We start from the raw sequence: 23,006 nt of genomic DNA, 5'->3' as shown, positions 1-23,006 counted from the left end.
GACAAGGTGGGGCCCACGGGAGCCAGTCGGACCCAATACCATCACCTCAGTTTTGTTACCCTCGCCGAAGAGGAGGCGAGGGTATTGCAATTGGGTGCGTTTGTTTGTTTGTCTGTCTGTCTGTCTCTCCGAGCGCATAACTCAAAAACTAGTAACCCAATCAACTTGAAATTTTTACACAAGCAAGGTTCTGTCCGTGGCTCGGTTCTCCCCGAGAATGGCGTTGATCCGGATCTGGATCCAGATTCTAGAATTATTTTTATATCTGGAATCGTGCCTGTGCTGTAAACTGTCACTTTAAGAGGGAGGGACACGAATGGCATGATGGGAAAAAGAGTCCAGAAGGAGTCGTGTAGTACGTTCCGGAGCAGCAAGCTAGAGCAGGTTTGGCCCCTCTGATCCGGAAGCCCTGTTTACTGTCTCACAAGATCCAATAGTCTATTGGAGGCGGGGTCTGCAGTCTCTGATTGTCGTTTTCTAGTTTTCATTGAGGCTCAGGAAATTAAGGGATAACCAGGCTTCGACATCCTCAAAGCAGGCTAGCAGCCGCTTAATTGACATAGTGTCCCCTCGTCTGAGTGGCACATAGATTTGAGTGTTGTCTGCATAGCAGTGAAACGAAATCCCATACGCAAGAAAAACAGATCCCAGGGGAAGCAGGTACAGGATGAAAAGCAAGGAGCTGAGAATGGATCCCTGTGGAACGCCGCGTGACAGGTGAGCAAAAGCGGATTCCTTTCCAGCAAGGTAAACACACATAGTTCTGTCTGAGAGATAAGTGCACTACCAGCGATGCCCACTCGGTGCTGCAGCCGAGATACTCGTATTTTGTGGTCCACTGTGTCAAAAGCACCGGTCAGATCCAGCAGGACAACAACAACATCATCACAAGTCATTTGACAGGATGTCATTTAGAGCCCTTAGTAGGGTTGTCTCTGTGATGTGTCCAATCTTAAGCCCTGACTGGAAGACCTGCAGGATCTTGTGCTCATCAAGGAAAGACTTCAGCCGACCAAAAACAACCTTCATGAATGGCAGCTTGGAGATCGGCCTGTAATTCGTCAGCTCAGTCTGATCTAGCGCAGGGGGTTGAACAACATGCTTAAAACTTGAAGGGACCACACCAGAAGAGTCTGCTATTGATAATGGAAGAACCATTATCAGAATGTAAACCAGTGAGGGGGGACAGGATCACTAAAGGCTTGATACGGGCCCCATCCTGTAAGAGAGACAGTCACAGGTTGAAACTCATCAAACACAGCCTGGCAGGGGGCGGGGCGACAGGGATCACAGGCCGCAGCTGAGCTGAGATGATTGCCCTCGTAGTGGCAACCTTGCCAATGAAAATGTTCAGGAAATTTATATACAATGGAACGGGAGTCGCACAACTCGGTTTTCCAAGGCGACCGAACACACGCGAACAAAGGCGGAGTCTACCCGAGTAGGTTCAGTTTGAATCGACCTGCTATAGAAGACAGACTTCGTCTTTTTTACTTTGTGTGCGTATTTATCTGCTTTGCTCTCTTTAGCCCTTAATGTTGGATCCAAAGAAAGGCAGCAGTAAAACTACTGGAAAAGAAAAGAGGAAAGTAGGGAGAAAAACTGTTGAATTGAAGAAGGAAATAATCACCAAATATGAAAATGGCGTCCGTGTCGGGACCTTGCTGCAGTACGGGATGGAGAAATCTAGAATTTAGACTTTTCTTAAGAAAGCTGAGCTGAAGAGAAAGAGAAGGGGAACTAAAACCCAGCAGGACAGTTACCCAGTCATTTCATGGAGGACTCCCTCCCTCTGATTTCAGAGTTATTACTAAACGCATTAGACAATGGCAACCAATATAACATGTGGAGCACATTTATATGGCCTTACAGCTACAGTTGGCGCTTGGCGATCAACCATAATGCTGATATGACTTGCTTCATACAGTTACTGGAGGTGATGTCGTTCTTACCCTCCAATACTTGGAGCAGACGACCAGCAGGCTGCTCTGGGTGAAGGCACAGAAGGAAATACTCTGACAGCCCTGACAGTAGACGGGTTTGGACTCTTCCTCAAACACAGGGTCTTGGTCCTGAACGAACAGCACACATGCACGCGCGCACACACAAATCAACGTTTGACACGCAAAAGAAGGATCACTGATACATCAGCTGATGGATGTCTTGATTGAGTTTGAGATATCCTGATTACTCTGAGGTGTAATTTACACACAGATACAATTTTAAAGTAAATATCAGAATACTCTCTAAGAGTAATGTTTTTCTGTTCTGGTTTGCGTTGCCTTCTACTTGCGTACCTGCATCCTGCTGACCTCAGCGGTGATAATCCAGACCTTTAAAATCCCTGTCACCGACACTGCCACCACTGTGTCCTCTGGGAAGAGGCAGAGTCAAAGTTAGCACCTCGCAGTTCATCGCACAAACTAGCCTGTTCACAGCGGACATGCCGTTGCATTAACATCTGGCTATTTCACATTTCTGAAGATCTTAACACTTCTGCAAGCATTTATCAAAAGGATGTTACGGTGGAAATCCTTAACCCATATCTGGGATAGCTCAAATAATCAGCTACCTTGTGTCTCCTGCTAACTAGAAACATGACGCTAGCTCTCGCCACAAACACCTGACAGATGTTTGTTCAGCTAATTCCAGTGAAACTAAAGGGGTTCAAACACATACACAAACCTAACTAACGCTGAAGTCAAATACACTTTTGTATTAATGTATATGTAATGTATTTTCCGGACTATATTCATAGTTTGGCTGGTCCTGCAACTTGTATATATTAAAATATCTAATCTCATATATGAAGACATGACCAAGGAGTAAACATGACCTACAGCCACGAGAGGGCGCTCTAGGCTTGTGACAACTATGTGATACTCCTGTAACATTAATTTATGTACAACTGAGAGACTGAACACAAATGCTCCCAAAAAGAAAATCCTATTCTGCAGGTAGTAAAATATGTAGCGGAAAACGGTAATCAAGCAGCAGAAAGAAAGCTTTGAGCCAGAAACTTGTGTAGGACTGGCGAAAAGCGGACGCTATACTCTTACTGCAATGAAGAAAACAAAGAAAGCTCATCGCGACCTGTGTTCCGTTCATGTATTTCGTTAAATAACCGTGCACCTATTCAACTTGTGTGTGGTTGGGTTTGGGAAAATACATTTCCCTGAAATTGTGACTTACCGTCCATTGCGGCTTGTGTTTTTTCTTCTTTGTGACATTTTTTGACATGCGACTCATAATCCAAAAAATACAGTAATTGTGCCTGGCCTTCACCACAAAAAGAAATCTCATCCATTTGTTCTTCTCGCATTTTTCCCCCAGCTCCAACCGTGTGCCTCACCTTGTGTTCTATGGGATCGGATGATGCTCATGGAGCTGATCCAGTCAGGAGAGATCTTGGACACCAGTGAGTATAGGACCTCCAGGCTGGTGGCATCGATCACAAGAATTTCGGGGTAATGGCCATTGCAAAGCAGACGTCCCTCCCTCTGAGTGCCGATGGTAAACTGGTAGAACTGGAGGATCATATACGAGCAGGAGAAACATGAAGGAGGCCACAATCAAACCGACCAAGAGCTGATCATGAAAACAACGATTCTTGGCCTTCCAGAAGCTGAAAGGGTTAAACTCCTCCCATCCCTGGTATTCTCTTAAAATGATGATGCAAAGGCAAAGAGCTTAGAAACTCGAAGTACATGTAAAATATTTTACCCAGATTATGGAAGTCCTTTTAAGTATTTCTTATATATTTTTTCCAATCTCTTGCTTTTTTTACTGTATTAAGCAAATTAATTACACATAAAATATAACGCTGGGAGAAATATCTGATCAAGTGCACAAGCAGAGAGCCAGCCATACCTAAATGCTTGTTCTCACGTGAAAACAAGCCGCTACCCTTTAGAACTGAGGGTGTGATTTACCTGTATGCCAGTGTGAGCACAGGCCAGCTTGGTGAACTCAATGCAGCGTCCATCATTTACATCCCACAAGCACATTTCCCTGGAAAGATGGAGAGAACGTTAGACATGAACGAGTAGGAACTTCTCTGCAGTTGATCTTACATCCTGGCTCCAGATGCATGAGCGTCTGAAGATGAGACAATAATGATCGTCTGATTTTCAAGAGGATGAATGAATTTAAACTTCTACAATGTGCAGCAGTCATGTTATAGATGAACTAGATATTTCGTTTCGATTCTGATCCTCTTTTATGAAAAGATTTTCTAGGTGCAGCCAAGGCGTTGAGGGGGTGATGATGATGATGAATATATTTATTAGATAGAATGTTAGAGTACAAGTACAGTCACACAGTAGCATGTATTACAGTACAAGTACAGTCACACAGTAGCATGTATTACAGTACAAATACAGTCAAACATCCTGTCTAAGAGGAGCATTTCTAAAAAGCCCTTGCGGTCTTGTTTCCGTTGAAAGTCCTTCGTACATAAATCATCCACAATTAACAATACAAATTTAACAATACAAATAAAAATAAAACCAATATTAAATTACTCAATTGATGCAAAATTACAATAAATTACAATAAATTACAAAGACACTTAATATGTACAACGTAGGTGGACAAAAAAGGGGGGGGGGGGTTGATCCGGAGAGAGTCGTGATGACTATCTCCGTTTCTGCCCCCCTGAAAGGTGTATTTTTAGGGCCTTTTTGAAGGAGGCCAAAGAGGTGCATGTTTTGAGGGCAGGAGTCAAACAGTTCCACCCTTAGGGGGCAGTATTGTAAAAAGATGATTTACCCATGTTAGTCCTGTAGGAGGGGGTAATCAGGTTGTTGTTTGAGCTCCCTCTAGTGTTGTGGCTGTGGAGGTGTTTATTCAGGTATGCAGGGATTGAGGGGACTGAGGGCAGAGCTGCATTGACTATTTTAAATGCCAATCCCATTTTGAGTTGTTTAACCCTGTCTTCTACCCTGAGCCATTTTAGGCTAGCAAAATGTCCAGGAAGAAGGAGGGTCATGGCCCCAGATTGAGGAGTAGCCGAATCAGTTTGTTTTGGGAGGTTTGGAGCCTGGTTTTCAGGGACATTTTGATGTTTGAATACCAGGAGGTGCTAGCATAGTCAAAGAGGGGCTGAACGAGGCTCCAGCAAGAGTCCGGAGAGCACGTCTGTTGACAAAAGTAGACGGGCTGGGCTGTGGCTCAGTTGGTAGAGTGGGTCGTCCAAAGTCGGTGGTTCAAATCCCAGCTCTGACTGTCTGCATGTCGAAGTGTCCTTGGGCAAGACACTGAACCCTGAATTGCTCCCAGTGGGCTGGCAGCACCTTGCATGGCAGCAGTCGCCCACTACAGTGGGAATGGGTGAATGGGTGAATGTGAGGCCTAATGCAAAGCGCTTTGAGCACCGCGAAGCGGTGGAAAAAGCGCTATATAAGTGCAGTCCATTTACATTCTGCCCAAAAATCTTGTTCTCTGATTGACTTTTTTGATCACCTTAGTTGCCATACTATCACCAGACAGGTATTTGTCAAGAACACAGCCCAAATAGGTAATCTCTACTTTGCTGGAGATTACTGTATTATCGACTGTGACCTTGAAATCATCAACATTTATCTCACTTAGAGAGTGTTTAGACCCAAAAAGAATAGATTCTGTTTTACCAAGGTGTAGTGACAGTTTGTTATCGGTAAGCCAAGTACGGATTCTGGTGAGCTCAGAGCTGAGAGCTTCCTCAACCTGCACTTTGTCCTCTCCCGAAATCAGGAGTGCTGAGTCATCAGCAAACAGGAACAATTTGCAGTTACAGGCAGCATTCATGTCGTTAATGTATAGGAGGAACAGTAACGGCCCTAGAATGCTGCCTTGAGGAACCCCACAGCTCACCGGGAGGGACGAGGACGAGGTTCCGTTTATGTCTACCATTTGTTCTCGTCCCTCTAGGTACGATTTCATCCAGTTTACTGATGTGCTATCAAAACCAATCGCCCCTAGTTTATTCAATAGGATTGAATGGTTAACGGTGTCAAAGGCCTTCTGGAGGTCCAGCATGACCATGCCGCAGTACTTGCCCGAGTCTACTTCACGCTTAATGTAGTCGGTCAGATATATGAGGCACGTGTCAGTGGAGTGGGATGTTCTGAAGCCTGATTGGAATTCAAAGAGCAGGCTATGCTCGGCGAGGTAGCGGTTGATTTGCTCCTGGATTATTCTCTCCATAACCTTTGAGATGGAACAAAGGATGGAAACAGGGCGGTAGTTGCCAGGTTCTAATTTGTTTCCTTTTTTATACAGAGGGATAACCCGCGCCGTCTTGAATTCCTGTGGGACGTGGCACTGATTGATGGATAAATTTATCAGATGGGTTACCACGGGGGCGATAGAGACAGCTGCGTCTCTGAGGAACCGGGTGGGTATGTGGTCGAGGCCCGTGGCCTTGTTAGGTTGAAGGGCAATTAGTTGTTTTAGCACATCAACGGTATTTACAGGTGTGAAAGAGAAAGTGTCCTTTTTAGCACCTAGCTTCTCATAGTAGTTTGGATGTGGTCAGAACCATACAGACCTGAATGTGGGGGGAGTTTGCTGACCAACAGGGGGCAATAGTGGTGAAAAAGCTGTTAAAACAATTAGCTAGCACCAACCTGTCGGTCTGGAGCGAACCACTTGAGTTAATGCAGATATTTCTGGTTTTTGTTTGGAGTCTGTTGCTGCAGCCTAATTGTTTTAGGGCCTCCCACAGTTTTTGTGGGTTGCTTTTGTTTGCCTCAATGTTATCATTTAAGAAATTCTTTTTGGCATCTTTTATCATTTTGTTAACCTCATTGCGTAGTTTTCTGCTTTTTTCAAGTAGTTCCTCGTTGTTGGTTTTTCTGTACTCAGAGTAACATTTGTTTCTGAGCTTGATGGCATTCAATATTTCCCCCTTCATCCAAGGTTCTGTACGGGTTCTGACCCGAACAGCTCTTATGGGTGCTATCTTATCAATTACAGACAGAAATGCAGATTTAAAGGAAGACCAGGTCCCCTCCGACAGAGGCGGAGTTTAACGCATCAGACCAATCAGTTTCCTCCAGCGCTGTTGTTAGAGCTTCTGGGGAGTAATGCTTCATGGTTCTGCAGTTTATTGTGGTGTGACAATGGGCTGCAGGTCTATGAATTTTTCAAGTGCAGAAGATCATGTTGTGATCACTTAAATTGCACTCGATGACACCACTGTTTTTGATTCTAGATTTGTCCGATGTCAGGATTAGGTCTATGATGGTTCTAGAAGATTTGAAAGTGGGAGTGTCTCTCCAAAGGACATTGGTGTTACAATCTCCTATCAGAATGACCTCCGAGCTTCCCAAGCCGATCACATGCTTCTCCAATAAATCATAGAATGAATTTTGGTCTGGGGGTCTGTACACTGCACCAATGACCAGAGGTTTAGCTCTGGGATAAATGATTTTTACCCAGACAGACTCTGTGTCTGTTCCTAGTTCTGGTAGAACGGTGAAGTTGAGGTCTGATCTGACGTAGATGCAGACCCCGCCCCCATGACGGTCCCTGTCCTTCCTGATAACAGTGTAACCCTTGATCTCAATCTCAGTGTCTTTACAAGAAGCACCCAGTTTGGTTTCAGAAAAGGAGAGAATTCCAACATTACGTTGCCAAACATCTGTAATTATGTTCTGTATAAAAGTTGAATTTGGTGTTCAAAAAGTCTTTTTCAAAATCTTGAAAAAGAGGGGGTCGTATTACATCCGGGCCAAGATGCTACATCCTGACGTTGGCATGCGTTATAGTTGTTCATCAACATGTTCCTCTTGATTGACACAGGTAGAACGTCATCAGTGCACTTTGTGTGCAAGAGAGTCAAAGGATGCACCAAACAGACCTGTATGTGATGCAGAACAAAGACCAGCCTGCTTTAACAAAGACCAGCCTGCTTTAACAAAGACCAGCCTGCTTTAACAAAGACCAGCCTGCTTTAACAAAGACCAGCCTGCTTTAACAAAGACCAGCCTGCTTTAACAAAGACCAGCCTGCTTTAACAAAGACCAGCCTGCTTTAACAAAGACCAGCCTGCTTTAGACCAGCCTGCTTTAACAAAGACCAGAGCCTGCTTTAACAAAGACCAGCCTGCTTTAGACCAGCCTGCTTTAGACCGGCCTGCTTTAGACCGGCCTGCTTTAACAAAGACCAGCCTGCTTTAGACCAGCCTGCTTTAACAAAGACCAGCCTGCTTTAGACCAGCCTGCTTTAACAAAGACCAGCCTGCTTTAACAAAGACCAGCCTGCTTTAACAAAGACCAGCCTGCTTTAGACCAGCCTGCTTTAACAAAGACCAGCCTGCTTCAACAAAGACCAGCCTGCTTTAACAAAGACCAGCCTGCTTCAACAAAGACCAGCCTGCTTTAACAAAGACCAGCCTGCTTCAACAAAGACCAGCCTGCTTTAACAAAGACCGGCCTGCTTTAACAAAGACCAGCCTGCTTTAGACCAGCCTGCTTTAACAAAGACCAGCCTGCTTTAACAAAGACCGGCCTGCTTTAACAAAGACCAGCCTGCTTCAACAAAGACCAGCCTGCTTTAACAAAGACCAGCCTGCTTTAACAAAGACCAGCCTGCTTTAACAAAGACCAGCCTGCTTTAACAAAGACCAGCCTGCTTTAACAAAGACCAGCCTGCTTTAACAAAGACCAGGCTGCTTTAGACCAGCCTGCTTTAACAAAGACCAGCCTGCTTTAACAAAGACCAGCCTGCTTTAACAAAGACCAGCCTGCTTTAACAAAGACCAGCCTGCTTTAACAAAGACCAGCCTGCTTCAACAAAGACCAGCCTGCTTTAACAAAGACCAGCCTGCTTTAACAAAGACCAGCCTGCCTTAACAAAGACCAGCCTGCTTTAACAAAGACCAGCCTGCTTTAACAAAGACCAGCCTGCTTTAGACCAGCCTGCTTTAACAAAGACCAGCCTGCTTTAACAAAGACCAGCCTGCTTTAGACCAGCCTGCTTTAACAAAGACCAGCCTGCTTTAGACCAGCCTGCTTTAACAAAGACCGGCCTGCTTTAACAAAGACCAGCCTGCTTTAGACCAGCCTGCTTTAACAAAGACCAGCCTGCTTTAGACCAGCCTGCTTTAACAAAGACCAGCCTGCTTTAACAAAGACCAGAGCCTGCTTTAACAAAGACCAGCCTGCTTTAGACCAGCCTGCTTTAACAAAGACCAGCCTGCTTTAACAAAGACCAGAGCCTGCTTTAACAAAGACCAGCCTGCTTTAGACCAGCCTGCTTTAACAAAGACCGGCCTGCTTTAGACCAGCCTGCTTTAACAAAGACCAGCCTGCTTTAACAAAGACCAGCCTGCTTTAGACCAGCCTGCTTTAACAAAGACCAGCCTGCTTTAACAAAGACCAGCCTGCTTTAACAAAGACCAGCCTGCTTTAACAAAGACCAGCCTGCTTTAACAAAGACCAGCCTGCTTTAACAAAGACCAGCCTGCTTTAACAAAGACCAGCCTGCTTTAACAAAGACCAGCCTGCTTTAGACCAGCCTGCTTTAGACCAGCCTGCTTTAACAAAGACCAGCCTGCTTTAGACCAGCCTGCTTTAACAAAGACCAGCCTGCTTTAGACCAGCCTGCTTTAACAAAGACCAGCCTGCTTTAACAAAGACCAGCCTGCTTTAACAAAGACCAGCCTGCTTTAGACCAGCCTGCTTTAACAAAGACCGGCCTGCTTTAACAAAGACCAGCCTGCTTTAACAAAGACCAGCCTGCTTTAACAAAGACCAGCCTGCTTTAACAAAGACCAGCCTGCTTCAACAAAGACCAGCCTGCTTCAACAAAGACCAGCCTGCTTTAACAAAGACCAGCCTGCTTTAACAAAGACCAGCCTGCTTTAACAAAGACCAGCCTGCTTCAACAAAGACCAGCCTGCTTCAACAAAGACCAGCCTGCTTTAGACCAGCCTGCTTTAACAAAGACCAGCCTGCTTTAACAAAGACCAGCCTGCTTTAACAAAGACCAGCCTGCTTTAACAAAGACCAGCCTGCTTTACAAAGACCAGCCTGCTTTAGACCAGCCTGCTTTAACAAAGACCAGCCTGCTTTAACAAAGACCAGCCTGCTTTAACAAAGACCGGCCTGCTTTAACAAAGACCAGCCTGCTTCAACAAAGACCAGCCTGCTTTAACAAAGACCAGCCTGCTTTAACAAAGACCAGCCTGCTTTAACAAAGACCAGCCTGCTTTAACAAAGACCAGCCTGCTTTAACAAAGACCAGCCTGCTTTAACAAAGACCAGCCTGCTTTAACAAAGACCGGCCTGCTTTAACAAAGACCGGCCTGCTTTAACAAAGACCAGCCTGCTTTAACAAAGACCGGCCTGCTTTAACAAAGACCGGCCTGCTTTAACAAAGACCGGCCTGCTTTAACAAAGACCGGCCTGCTTTAACAAAGACCAGCCTGCTTTAACAAAGACCGGCCTGCTTTAACAAAGACCGGCCTGCTTTAACAAAGACCGGCCTGCTTTAACAAAGACCGGCCTGCTTTAACAAAGACCGGCCTGCTTTAACAAAGACCGGCCTGCTTTAACAAAGACCGGCCTGCTTTAACAAAGACCGGCCTGCTTTAACAAAGACCGGCCTGCTTTAACAAAGACCAGCCTGCTTTAACAAAGACCAGCCTGCTTTAACAAAGACCAGCCTGCTTTAACAAAGACCGGCCTGCTTTAACAAAGACCAGCCTGCTTTAACAAAGACCAGCCTGCTTTAACAAAGACCAGCCTGCTTTAACAAAGACCAGCCTGCTTTAACAAAGACCGGCCTGCTTTAACAAAGACCGGCCTGCTTTAACAAAGACCAGCCTGCTTTAACAAAGACCAGCCTGCTTTAACAAAGACCAGCCTGCTTCAACAAAGACCAGGCTGCTTTAACAAAGACCAGGCTGCTTTCCTGCTTTGGGTTCTGTCCAGCCAGGCAGAGATCACGTAGCACCCGCTTTCACACGTAATGATATTCTTGAAGAGATGGTGAGGACCCTTCCGTCGGTGACCTGGGTGTGTGCGTGGACGTGGACTCACCCACGTGGACTCACCCGCTCTCTGACGCGCTGACCATGTACTGCTTGTCACTGCAGGTGTTGGCTTTGGACAGACAGCTGATGGAGGCAGTGTGACCAAACAACATGGCCCTGGGACAGAGCTGGGTGGAAAAGAACAGTCAAGCAGAGGAACCGGACGACGGCATCTCCTGGCTCAACACACCTCAAGCTCCGGAGTCACGTCCCAGAGGCACATTTGTCCATCATGACAGCCGGTGATGATGGTGCTGCAGTCGTCCATCACCAGGAGACTGCTGATACAGTGGGTGGGCGCCATGCGGCCCCACAGCACGATGGGCAGGACCAGATTGTTCCCCGACATTAGGCTGACGTGTCTAAAAGGATGGCAGGACAGTAAGGAAGAGAGACAGGGGCAGAGACAGAGACCGGGACCGGGACCGGCAGCAAAAATGATTTAGCAGACAGAGACAGAGACAGAGACCGGGACCGGCAGCAAAAATGATTTAACAGACAGAGACAGAGACAGGGACGGGGACAGGGACAGGGACAGGGACAGAGACAGGGACAGGGACAGAGACCGGCATAGAGACCGGGACCGGCAGCAAAAATGATTTAACAGACAGAGACAGGGACAGGGACAGGGACAGGGACAGGGACAGGCAGCAAAAATGATTTAACAGACAGAGACAGAGACAGGGACAGAGACCGGGACCGGGACCGGCAGCAAAAATGATTTAACAGACAGAGACAGGGACAGGGACAGGGACAGGGACAGAGACCCGGACAGAGACAGAGACCGGCATAGAGACCGGGACCGGCAGCAAAAATGATTTAACAGACAGAGACAGAGACAGAGACAGAGACAGAGACCGGGACAGGGACAGGGACAGAGACAGGGACAGGGACAGGGACAGAGACAGGGACGAGCAGCAACAATGGTTTAGCCCCCGGTGATGGTGGTGCTGCAGCCTTGGTCTATCAACACAACAGCGGCCTTGGTCTCGTCCAGCCACGCCCAGTGTGACTGCTTCCTGCTTCCGGCTTTACGCGACCATATATAACTATAAATCCTCGTCGGGTCATCAAAGGCAGCGCCAGTCACGCCGCGTTAGAATGACGAGTTGTGTACGTCATTAAACCGACTCCGGGGACAGGACAAACACCGACGGAGACGAGCCTACCGGCCGCTGGGGGACACATTACCGGGGCAGTGATCTGTCGAAAGCTAATGCTAACCCGGGTTAGCAACATGGCTAACGCAACCGAAACAGGCTGATATTAGATTACCTGAAAAGTATTCCTCCTGGTGCATTCCCGTTTAATATCAGGTGTACCCCGGAATAACTCCCGTCGAGGCGAGGAACCCGTTTTAGTCCTGGTTCGGGGCCTCCTTTAACCCGCTCGTCCTGCTGACGAACCGATCTTCGGTCAGCTGATCGCGCGAGAGCTTCTTTCTTCTTCTTCTGTTTAGTTTATCTTGCTTCGCTGATAGATCGCCACCTATCGAACGCAAATGTAACGTGCTAAATAAATAAATAAACGATGAAAGGTCAAGATATTGTCGCTGCGCATGGTTTAAGAATGTTTCTAAAGATAAAATACAATTTTTAAAAGTTACAGTGTTCTCGAAGAACGTTAAAAAACAACAACAGGAAACAGGAATTCTAACGTGTGTGCGTGTAGGAGTGTGTGCGTGTACGTGTAGGAGTGAGTGTGTGTGTGTGTGTGCGTGCGTGTGTGTGTGCGATATCGTTGGATTTCTGTACAGTACTCGAATAGGCGGCGCTATTAAGAGGCTAGAAAGTTGTCACTATAAATAATTACATCCCAAACTCGTTATCATACCGCTAACGAGTAACGAGTCTGTTTCAGTTTGACAAGTACGGTGGCCCTGAAGTGCAGAACACAACAACAAATCGTAGCGCACACAATAAAGAAGGAATCGCGCAAACAAGAAAAAAACACACACACAAATAAGAAATCACGCAAACAAGAAAAAACACACACACAAATAATAAATCACGCAAACAAGAATAGAAAACACACAAACAAGAATCGAAATCATGCAAACAAGAAATTAAATCACGCAAACAAGAATACAAAACACGCAAACAAGAATCGAAACCACGCAAACAAGAAATGAAATCACGCAAACAAGAAATTAAATCACGCAAACAATAATACAAAACAAGCAAACAAGAATCGAAACCACGCAAACAAGAAATGAAATCACGCAAACAAGAAATTAAATCACGCAAACAAGAATACAAAACACGCAAACAAGAATCGAAATCATGCAAACAAGAAATGAAATCACGCAAACAAGAATAGAAATCACGCAAACAAGAGATGAAATCACGCAAACAAGAAATTAAATCACGCAAACAAGAATACAAAACACGCAAACAAGAATCAAAACCACGCAAACAAGAAATGAAATCACGCAAACAAGAATACAAAACACGCAAACAAGAATCGAAATCATGCAAACAAGAAATGAAATCACGCAAACAAGAATAGAAATCACGCAAACAAGAGATGAAATCACGCAAACAAGAATAGAAATCACGCAAACAAGAGATGAAATCACGCAAACGAGAATAGAAATCACGCAAACAAGAATAGAAATCACGCAAACAAGAATAGAAATCACGCAAACAAGAGATGAAATCACGCAAACAAGAGATGAAATCACGCAAACAAGAGATGAAATCATGCAAACAAGAGATGAAATCACGCAAACAAGAATAGAAATCACGCAAACAAGAAATGAAATCACGCAAACAAGAAAACTCCAAACCGGAAATGCTAAATATCAGACATGCAGAGGTCCGGATGCTGATTGCTGAGAAAGTTCATTTGTAATTATGGCTGCCACCGAAGACATCATCAGGAATTATTTTGATGCGGGACACACTTATGATGCAATAGTTGACATGCGGCTGGTTCATTGTCCAGAATCTCTTGAAGTCTCTTGCCGCAACCACTGCAATAGTTCGGCCGTTCTTCTTCGGGTAACTTTTTACCACAATGACGGCAAAACATATTTTCGTATCTCACGCTGTTCTCTTACCTACTCAATTGCTACTAATTGCTGCTCAATTACGGGAAACCTGTAGCGAAAGTCAGAATGATTGACAGTGCTTCTGTCCAATCAGCAACCATGCGTGGTTTCGATTCTTGTTTGCGTGATTTCATTTCTTGTTTGCGTGATTTCGATTCTTGTTTGTGTGTTTTGTATTCTTGTTTGCGCAATTCCTTATTTGTGTGTGTTTTTTTCTTGTTTGCGCGATTCCTTCTTTATTGTGTGCAATACGATTTGTTGTTGTGATTTGCACTTCAGGGCCACCGTAGACAAGACACTTATGTACCTTTTAAAGTACACAAAATAAAATACAAATTCAAGTCGGCGCATCTGCGCTTACAAGGCAGCGACAAAACATTTTGAAATTGTTTATCTCAGCAAAACTGAAATTGTCCATAAGCAGTATGTCATGAGTGCATCTTATGCTCCTTTTAACGCTTATACTATGTTGGAAAAAACTAACATATTGTGTAAATAAACTCAAACAAAATATAAAAAAATCCCAATAATTTAGCCAATAACTTCAGATTGTATTACCACTTAAAAAGAGACATAAGGCATGTTTAATTAACACTGACCCACTTTGCTCAGGTGTTCCCCTCTGCACGTTCTACCCATTCAGCTTTCTCTCCAGACGGACTGGATGTAACGGTCCTTCCTGCAGATGCCGTTCTTGCATCTCACACTAGAGCTACTTGTTTTCCTGTCCTCGTCTCCGTTGCTTTGCGCCCGTGTCCACTAGATCTATTGCAGATTGGTTGGATGACCTGATCTTGACCTTTTCAATAACAGCTGCCGCCGCTGGCGATCAGGCCGGCCTGGCCCGCCGATGCATCTTGGGAGTGACGAGTGCAGAGTTCTTCCAGGGGAGTCAGCTTTTTCTTCCGAAGTTCAGAAGACAAGTCTGCCTCGGCTTTGGTGTGGCGAGGTTGACCGTCTTTAGGTGCCGGCTGTCCCTCTGGATGGTTGCTGCATCCCTCGGTTTTCATCTGATGGAAAGATGATAGGCTGATTCTCTGGGTCATCAATTATCGTCCTCATCTCTTCCTCTGCACCACTAGTCCAGTTCAAAATCGGTGATATAGCTTATGCTGCAAACCTTCCAGAGCGTGTGTTGTTAAAGACGTGGTGTGAGGAAAGTGACAAGACCAAGGGAGAGGAAGTCTTTCGACACACCTGGATCTCCGGTCGTCAAAATACACAAGGACGTCATAGAAGCATGTTTATTTAGGATCTGTACATCTAAAAGTGCATCAAAGCGTCCGGATCATAATGACCCACATTAGCTTTGTACACAAACTCTGCACAAACATTCCACCTATCAGCGTCCAGACTTCACACACCAGCCCATGACCCTAGATGAGGAAAAGTCAAAGTTTGTGAAAGGCCAAACCGACCGTCAACCCAATACAAGGGTTTTAATGTTCATTCAAATCCATCGGACCCTAGGATCGAGTGCGCCTCGGAAAGCTCCGCCGATGATCCTGGGAATGTCCGTTAGGTGGCTCGCCTCGATCCAGATCCGAGTCCATGTCCCGGTCCAACGACTGGAGACTATCGGGATGTAGAAAAACCAGGCCTGTCGAGCAGGCCAAACAAATAAGCCGTTTTACAGGATGCGTGGAGGCTAGGTGACTAGACAGACACAAAATGGCGCCCGCTAGCTGTTAACAGTGTTCTGGTTGCTTAAGTCAACAGAAAAATAAAACCTCTTTGTACACAAAGTAAATTTCTACAGCTAAAATACAGCACACTGTAACCGTCGGCTGAAAACAGCGCAAACAATTTGGTTCTGGTTTCTCTGCTATCGGGCAGAAGTTCACGTCTCGTTACGTAGCGACAAACGATGCAGAGAAGATGCAGTTGCGCCTCTCCAGTGGCGAAAGGGATACTTTTACAGATATAAACTCACCAAAACTTCTCCCAAATGTGACTAAACTCAGGATTATACTCCAGCAGGTTTTTGGTTAGCTTTCTTTAAAGTTTAGGAATCTTCCTGAGGTTTTACCGAGCTAACGGCTGCCAGCTGAACCACTTTGAATAAGCTTTATTAACAGGTCAAAACATGTCTTTTTAAAACAAAAGTGTAAAATTCACGAAGTTATGCAGCCACTATTTATTCAGGGTCTCAGTGCGCTGCGAGCAGACATCAGCCAAGATCAGTCGAACCGAATAACTGCATCATCATCGACCCAACGGGAGACGAGGCCCATCCGAGCCGTTCACGATCAGGGCCGGACTGTCCACTCTCACCCACCTGGTCACGCCAGCGGGTCGACCTGGACGACTGGTTTCTACCACATGATTTGGGATCCCCATGGCCGAGCCACCATCCTGCAAATCAATCACGAAAGCATAAACTAAATGCATCTAAGCGGTGCTATACTTGGAGACGATCTACTTACAACTGGAAGGATCACCGCGTCTCCTCTGGATCCACATGTGGAGGAGCTAGAAGACGGGTTCAGAAAGGCCACACATGTCAAACGAAGGATAAATTCAGAGGCTGCAGTGTTTCAAGAGGCTTCAGCCCATTTTCTGCGCTCATTTAAACTCACGGGTCCTACGTATACCCACGCAACCTCCAAAATACTACTGATACTACCCGACCCTTGTGGTTTTTCACAGCCACTCGTGTTCTCAAAGGGCCCAGAGAGTTGGCTACTTCCAAATCAGTACCAAATGGTTTCCAAAGAGTAACCCCAATCTGATCCAGATTATGTTTGGTGGGGAGACAGACAGTAGTCTTCTGTCTCCAATGACACATATACATCCTAGAACTGCTTTTAGACGCACCGGGGGCACGGGAAACTACCAAGAACGTAATAGTATTATGCATGAGCTGCAGTAAATGGGGCGTCGGCTATGTGGTCAGCGCACTGTGAAACAGCATCACGGACTTCTCAGAGACTCTAGTCTGGGATATTCATCATTCCACATTACAGGACTGAAGAGAACCTTCCAGACTTCAGACCTACCTTTAACTCCGAAGGCCCGGGTTCAACGACCTGAGGGGACAGACAGAACAGTGATGACCCGTCTGGACACTTCCCGTTTATACCGTCAATAAGCTGCGTGGTCAGTGCACTGTGAAAGAGCTTCATGGTACAGTCAGAGACTCTAGTCTTGTGAATCATCATAGCAACACGGTGGTTAACCCTGGGGGGGCGCGCCAACCCCCACTCACCCACCGTCAGACAGGCAGGCCAGGCAGGAAGGAACGCTCGGCCTGGAATGACATCACCCCCGCGGGTCCTTCATCAGCTTACATCCTGTAAAAACAGTCGAGTGTTAAGAACCATTTCCCTTCACTGCGAAGCGCTTCAAGCATTATGGGACGGAACCGCAGCGGTCCATTTCACCACCACCCAATCAGAGGCAGGACCCCCCCCCCCCAAATCAGAGGCAGGATCCCCCCCCCCCAAATCAGAGGCAGGATCCCCCCCCCCCCAAATCAGAGGCAGGATCCCCCCCCCCAAATCAGAGGCAGGATTCCCCCCCAAATCAGAGGCAGGATTCCCCCCCAAATCAGAGGCCGAATTCCCCCCCAAATCAGAGGCAGGATTCCCCCCCAAATCAGAGGCAGGATTCAGGTTCGGCTCCAGCTAGCTCGCCATGTGCTCGGCCGAACCCCCTCCAGGAACAGCCCCCCCCCCCCAGGAAACCCCCCCGTGCGGACCGTCACAGCACCGACCCTTCGATACATTCTCGACCGTTTCGCCTCCTGCTTTGCCGCGTCCGTTTCAGAGAACGTGCTCCGCATCGCGTGATAATGCGACGCGCCCCCTGCAGGGGGCGCTGTCTTTAAAGGTTCGCGTTCAAATATAAAACGCTCAAACCACCGTCAGTCAGAGTAATCGGACAGTGCTGTACCTTTGAAACCGATAATCACCACCTGATCAATCGACCTGGAGCTCAGGCCCAAACAGAGAATCAGTCTGAAGCCGAACAACGTGTGGAATAATCACCTCCAAATCACGTTCATCCCGGAATAATCACCTCCAAATCACGTTCATCCCGGAATAACCATCTCCAAATCTCGTTCATCCTGAAACAATCACATCGAACAATCCGTAAATCAATAAAACCGAAGCGCGCACATTTACCTGCGCTCCGCAGGAGCCCGCGCGCCGCTCCCGGGACAGACAGCGGAGAGAGACCGAGCGACGAGCCGCGCGGCGCTTATAAACGCGGGTCCTTTCATTATGGCTGTGGGTGGCCGAGATAATGCCTGATTTAAATATTCTGTCGGGAATCATTACCCTCGCCGAAGGGGAGGTGAGGGTAATGCAATTCTGTCTGTCTGTCCGTTTGTCTGTTTGTCTGTCCGAGCGCATAACTCAAAAACTAGTAACCCAGTCGACTTGATATTTTTACACAAGCAAGGTTCTGTCCGTGGCTCGGTCCTCCCCGAGAATGGCGTTGATCCGGATCTGGATCCAGATTCTAGAATGTTTTAAAGGGTTCTTTAACATTGTGAGATAGGGCACTTTTTGACATTTTTCTTAATTTCTTCAAAACGCATGGCGGTATGGATCTGAAAAGAATCACACCTAAGTACTCCTTAAAGGTCTATGTCATAGTCTATGTACATAGACCTTTAAGGAGTACTTAGGTGGTGCCCACACTTTTTCAGCATGTAAGCTACTTTTAAAACTAGAGAGACAATCAGAGACTGCAGACCCCGCCTCCAAAAGACTATTGGATCTTGTGAGACAGTAAACAGGGCTTCCGGATCAGAGGGGCCAAACCTGCTCTAGCTTGCTGCTCCGGAACGTACTACAAGACACCTTCTAGACTCTTTTTCCCATCATGCCATTTGTGTCCCTCCCTCTTAAAGTGGCAGTTTACAGCACAGGCACAATTCCAGATGTAAAAATAATTCCAGAATCTGGATCCAGATCCGGATCAACGCCATTCTCGGGGAGGACCGAGCCACGGACAGAACCTTGCTTGTGTAAAAATTTAAAGTCGATTGGGTTACTAGTTTTTGAGTTATGCGCTCGGACAGACAGATATATGTTTAAAAACATGTAACCTGTCATTATTTACTTAAATCTGATCATGGATCTGTTTCCCCTCACTTCATGGTGTAAGGTAGAGAACCCGTTCCACCTGTTCCTATAGAGAATGCCCACATCACTGAAACTCCAGTCCACGTTTTCCCTGTGACCGCTAATTGTCGGTTCCTGCAGCGTGTTTGAAGCACACAGAGCAGAATAGAAGAGCTTCAGGAGAAGAACGTGAACGGATGGATGGAGAATGGATGTAAGAAAGTTTATAAAGAAAGTAAGTTTATCACTGCTGGTAGTAACATTTAGTTATTGTGTGACACACTTAAGGGAAACGCACAGATGCATTAGCCATGGAGCTGTATGAGAACCACAGCCCTGAGCCACGCCCACAGTCTCCCTGAATCAGGTGCAGAGACCTGCAGAACCTGGAGAACCTGCAGAACCTGGAGGAACCTGCAGAACCTGGAGGAACCTGCAGGACCTGGAGGAAGCTGCAGAACCTGGAGAACCTGCAGAACCTGGAGGAACCTGCAGGTTCACGCACTGAATAGAACAGCTCAGACAAGAGAGTTACTTTCCCCTTGCGTGGATCGGATGGCTGGCGAGCTTGAGTTCAGATTCTGCAGTAGATGCAGAGCTACTAAAAGGCATCCAGCATGCAGGCCTGAATGTGAGAACCTCTTTAGAGTATCACAATTGAATGAACTTCAACACTCCAGCCTGAAAACAGAGGAGGTTCTGGTGACCTGAAAACAGAGGAGGTTCTGGTGGCCTGAAACAGAGGAGGTTCTGGTGGGCAGAAAACAGAGGCTGGATGTTCTCCCCAAGATATATTATCTGTTCACAACCTCCTTGATTCAGACATGTTTCCCTCTCTGAAGGTTCTACCCAAGTTGCCCTAACGGTGCCGTAAGCAGCCGCTCATGTGAAAGGTCCTTTAGTGCACTGCGTCGGATGCACTGCGTCGGATGCACTGCGTCGGTTGCACTGCGTCGGTTGCACTGCGTCGGATGCACTGCGTCGGTTGCACTGCGTCGGTTGCACTGCGTCGGTTGCACTGCGTCGGTTTCACTGCGTCGGTTGTACTGCGTCGGTTGCACTGCGTCGGTTTCACTGCGTCGGTTGCACTGCGTCGGTTGCACTGCGTCGGTTTCACTGTGTCGGTTGTACTGCGTCGGTTGCACTGCGTCGGTTGCACTGCGTCGGTTGCATTCCTGGCTGCGTCAAACAACGAGCCAGAAAAGACTTCACAGTCTTGCAGTCATTGAAGAAGACGAGCTTCAGAATCACAACAGAGAGATCGACTCTTAGAAACAGACGCGTTCTTTGATGCTTCCTTCCACCAAGTAACTTGTAATTTTAGCCATTTTGTTTCTTGTTAATGCTGTAAACATCCTGTTACTGTCTAAAACTGTTTGTTGTTGTACTGTATTAAAAACAGACAGAAATAATAATAACGTATAATTTATCAGTCCTCGTTAGCCATTTGAGGTTTTGTGCTCGTACGCTACATTTGCTCACATCTTGTGCATCTCCTGGGGGCTAAGCCCCCCCTGTCCTTAAAACCTAGTGACTCCCCTGGTGTGAACACTCATAGTTCATTCTAGTTTCATGTGTGTTACAGTTGTAGTTGTATCTTTGCCCGTTCCGGAGCAGCAAGCTAGAGCAGGTTTGATCCGGAAGCCTTTACTGTCTCACAAGATCCAATAGTCCATTGGAGGCGGGGTCTGCCGTCTCTGATTGGCTCTTGTTTCAAAACTGGATTTCCAAAGTTCAATCAATCAATCAATCAATCCTCTCTCTTTCTCCCTCTCTCTCTATACAATACATACTACTGTTTGACTGTACTTGTACTGTAATACATGCTACTGTTTGACTGTACTTGTACTGCCATACATACTACGTTTGACTGTACTTGTACTGTAATACATGCTACTGTTTGACTGTACTTGTACTGTAATACATACTACTGTGTGACTGTACTTGTACTGTAATACATACTATTGTTTGACTGTACTTGTACTGTAATACATACTATTGTTGACTGTACTGGTACTGTAATATATGCTACTGTTTGACTGTACTTGTATTGTAATACATGCTACTGTTTGACTGTACTGGTACTGTAATACATTCTATTGTTTGACTGTACTTTTACTGTAATACATGCTACTGTTTGACTGTACTTGTACTGTAATACATACTATTGTTGACTGTACTTGTACTGTAATACATGCTATTGTTGACTGTACTTGTGTACTGTAATACATGCTACTGTTTGACTGTACTTGTGTACAGTAATACATACTATTGTTGACTGTACTTGTACTGTAATACATTCTATTGTTTGACTGTACTTGTGTACTGTAATACATACTATTGTTGACTGTACTTGTACTGTAATGCATACTATTGTTTGACTGTACTTGTACTGTAATACATGCTATTGTTGACTGTACTTGTACTGTAATACATGCTACTGTTTGACTGTACTTGTACTGTAATGCATACTATTGTTTGACTGTACTTGTACTGTAATACATGCTATTGTTGACTGTACTTGTACTGTAATGCATACTATTGTTTGACTGTACTTGTACTGTAATACATGCTATTGTTTGACTGTACTTGTACTGTAATGCATGCTACTGTTTAACTGTACTTGTACTGGAATACATACTATTGTTTGCCTGTACTGGTACTGTAATACATACTACTGTGTGACTGTACTGGTACTCTAACATTCTACCTAATAAATATATTCATCATCATCATCATTGAGATGTAATTGATCGAGAGATCAATAAAATAAAGTTTTTCATTTTGGAATTTTGATTCATGAATATAATATTTGGTTAAAATAATAATCAAATGTATTAAATAGAAGTCAGATTCGAGGGATTTTATCACGGTTAATAAAACTAAAAAGGACATTTCTCCATTGCAGTGCACAGTGACGTCATCGGCTTTCTTTCGACGCGTACATTTTCTGGAATGCAACTTGAAATCCGGAACAAGCATTAGCTTTCAAAATAAAAATAAAAGCTTGATGTTTGTGCGAAACAATTCCATCCGAAAACGAGTCCGCCATTTAAAAAATTCTTACAAGTCGTGATTTGGCCGCTGTCAGTGGGCGGGGCTTCGGCAGGAAGCCCTCGCCCACCGGAAGTTGCCTGTAGTTTTTCTGACTTGGTGGCACGTGTTCGGCCCGAGCTGAGCGTTTCGCGCTTTGCACCGTTCTACCACAGTTCTGGATCTTTCTGGACTGTTCGTTCTGCGTCGGGGCGGCCAGCTCGTGGTAGAAACGTGTTTATTTGTGCTAGCTAACAGCTTAGCCCGCGAGCTAGCGTTAGCTGAGGACACATGGACGCATTGGACACGTCAAAAGCTGAAATAAAATGGATTCCCAGTTTCCTCCGCAGCTTTTTCCTTCGTTTTACAACAGCGGGCCGCCCGTCTCGACCGCGTATGAGGAGAACTGGGGCGGCTACGACCGAGTCAGACTGCAGGTGGGTCGGCTGTTCCCTGACGGGTCACGTGGGACTGACAATAATAACGTAAACAATCATGCTTGTGTCCATAATCCGGGTCCGGCCTTCATTTGACAACTGGAGACATTCAAAGATTCACGTCACAGGAATTTTAAATTTAACTCGGAAATGTAATGCACGCTAAAATTACTCCGCAAAATCAGTATAATAATTCTGTACTTTATATTGGTGTATTTAATCAACATTCATTATTATTTTTGACAAATGCCATATCTTGGGGTTAATCAGGGATATATCTGGAATTATACATTTTAACAGATTAAATTTAGGTAAGGTAAATAAATATAGCTTTTATTCTCCAAAATGTGTAAAAGCCATGAGATGAATCTTCTGCCAGTTTAGATAAG

General features: G+C 45.7%; 2 protein-coding genes, 1 long non-coding RNA gene and 1 other non-coding gene across 5 annotated transcripts in view; 1 reads left to right on the top strand and 3 right to left on the bottom strand.

Annotated features, from left to right (window-relative positions):
• Positions 1–12,427, bottom strand: part of LOC137908236 (WD repeat-containing protein 7) — a 142,839-nt gene extending 130,412 nt beyond the window's left edge. The window contains 7 exon segments of the mRNA XM_068752611.1: positions 1,953–2,072; positions 2,298–2,374; positions 3,353–3,527; positions 3,933–4,011; positions 11,042–11,148; positions 11,211–11,382; positions 12,296–12,427. Of these exon segments, the coding sequence (XP_068608712.1) occupies positions 1,953–2,072; positions 2,298–2,374; positions 3,353–3,527; positions 3,933–4,011; positions 11,042–11,148; positions 11,211–11,369 (717 nt within the window). The 5' untranslated portion in view covers positions 11,370–11,382; positions 12,296–12,427.
• A 2,875-nt stretch (positions 12,428–15,302) lies between these two features.
• On the bottom strand, positions 15,303–18,241 carry LOC137908518 (uncharacterized). 2 transcript variants are annotated; one of them, XR_011105968.1, is made up of 7 exons: positions 18,200–18,241; positions 18,062–18,141; positions 17,285–17,365; positions 17,072–17,101; positions 16,499–16,544; positions 16,351–16,427; positions 15,303–15,672 (listed from the first exon to the last, which is right to left on the bottom strand). It is a non-coding gene; the product is annotated as an uncharacterized lncRNA (long non-coding RNA). The 2 variants fall into 2 exon arrangements; XR_011105967.1 differs by lacking the exon at positions 18,062–18,141.
• Positions 16,962–17,030, bottom strand: LOC137908977 (small nucleolar RNA SNORD52). The gene has a single exon (XR_011105979.1). It is a non-coding gene; the product is annotated as a small nucleolar RNA SNORD52 (small nucleolar RNA).
• Positions 18,242–22,506: 4,265 nt separating the features above from the next.
• Positions 22,507–23,006, top strand: part of taf1c (TATA-box binding protein associated factor, RNA polymerase I subunit C) — a 10,657-nt gene continuing 10,157 nt past the window's right edge. Inside the window, exon 1 of the mRNA XM_068753096.1 lies at positions 22,507–22,617. Within this exon, the coding sequence (XP_068609197.1) occupies positions 22,507–22,617 (111 nt within the window). The remainder of the gene's footprint in view (positions 22,618–23,006) is intronic.

Source organism: Brachionichthys hirsutus, chromosome 19 (genome assembly GCF_040956055.1).
Source record: "Brachionichthys hirsutus isolate HB-005 chromosome 19, CSIRO-AGI_Bhir_v1, whole genome shotgun sequence".
Lineage (NCBI taxonomy): Eukaryota > Metazoa > Chordata > Actinopteri > Lophiiformes > Brachionichthyidae > Brachionichthys > Brachionichthys hirsutus.
This window is presented reverse-complemented; position numbering and strand designations above follow the sequence as displayed.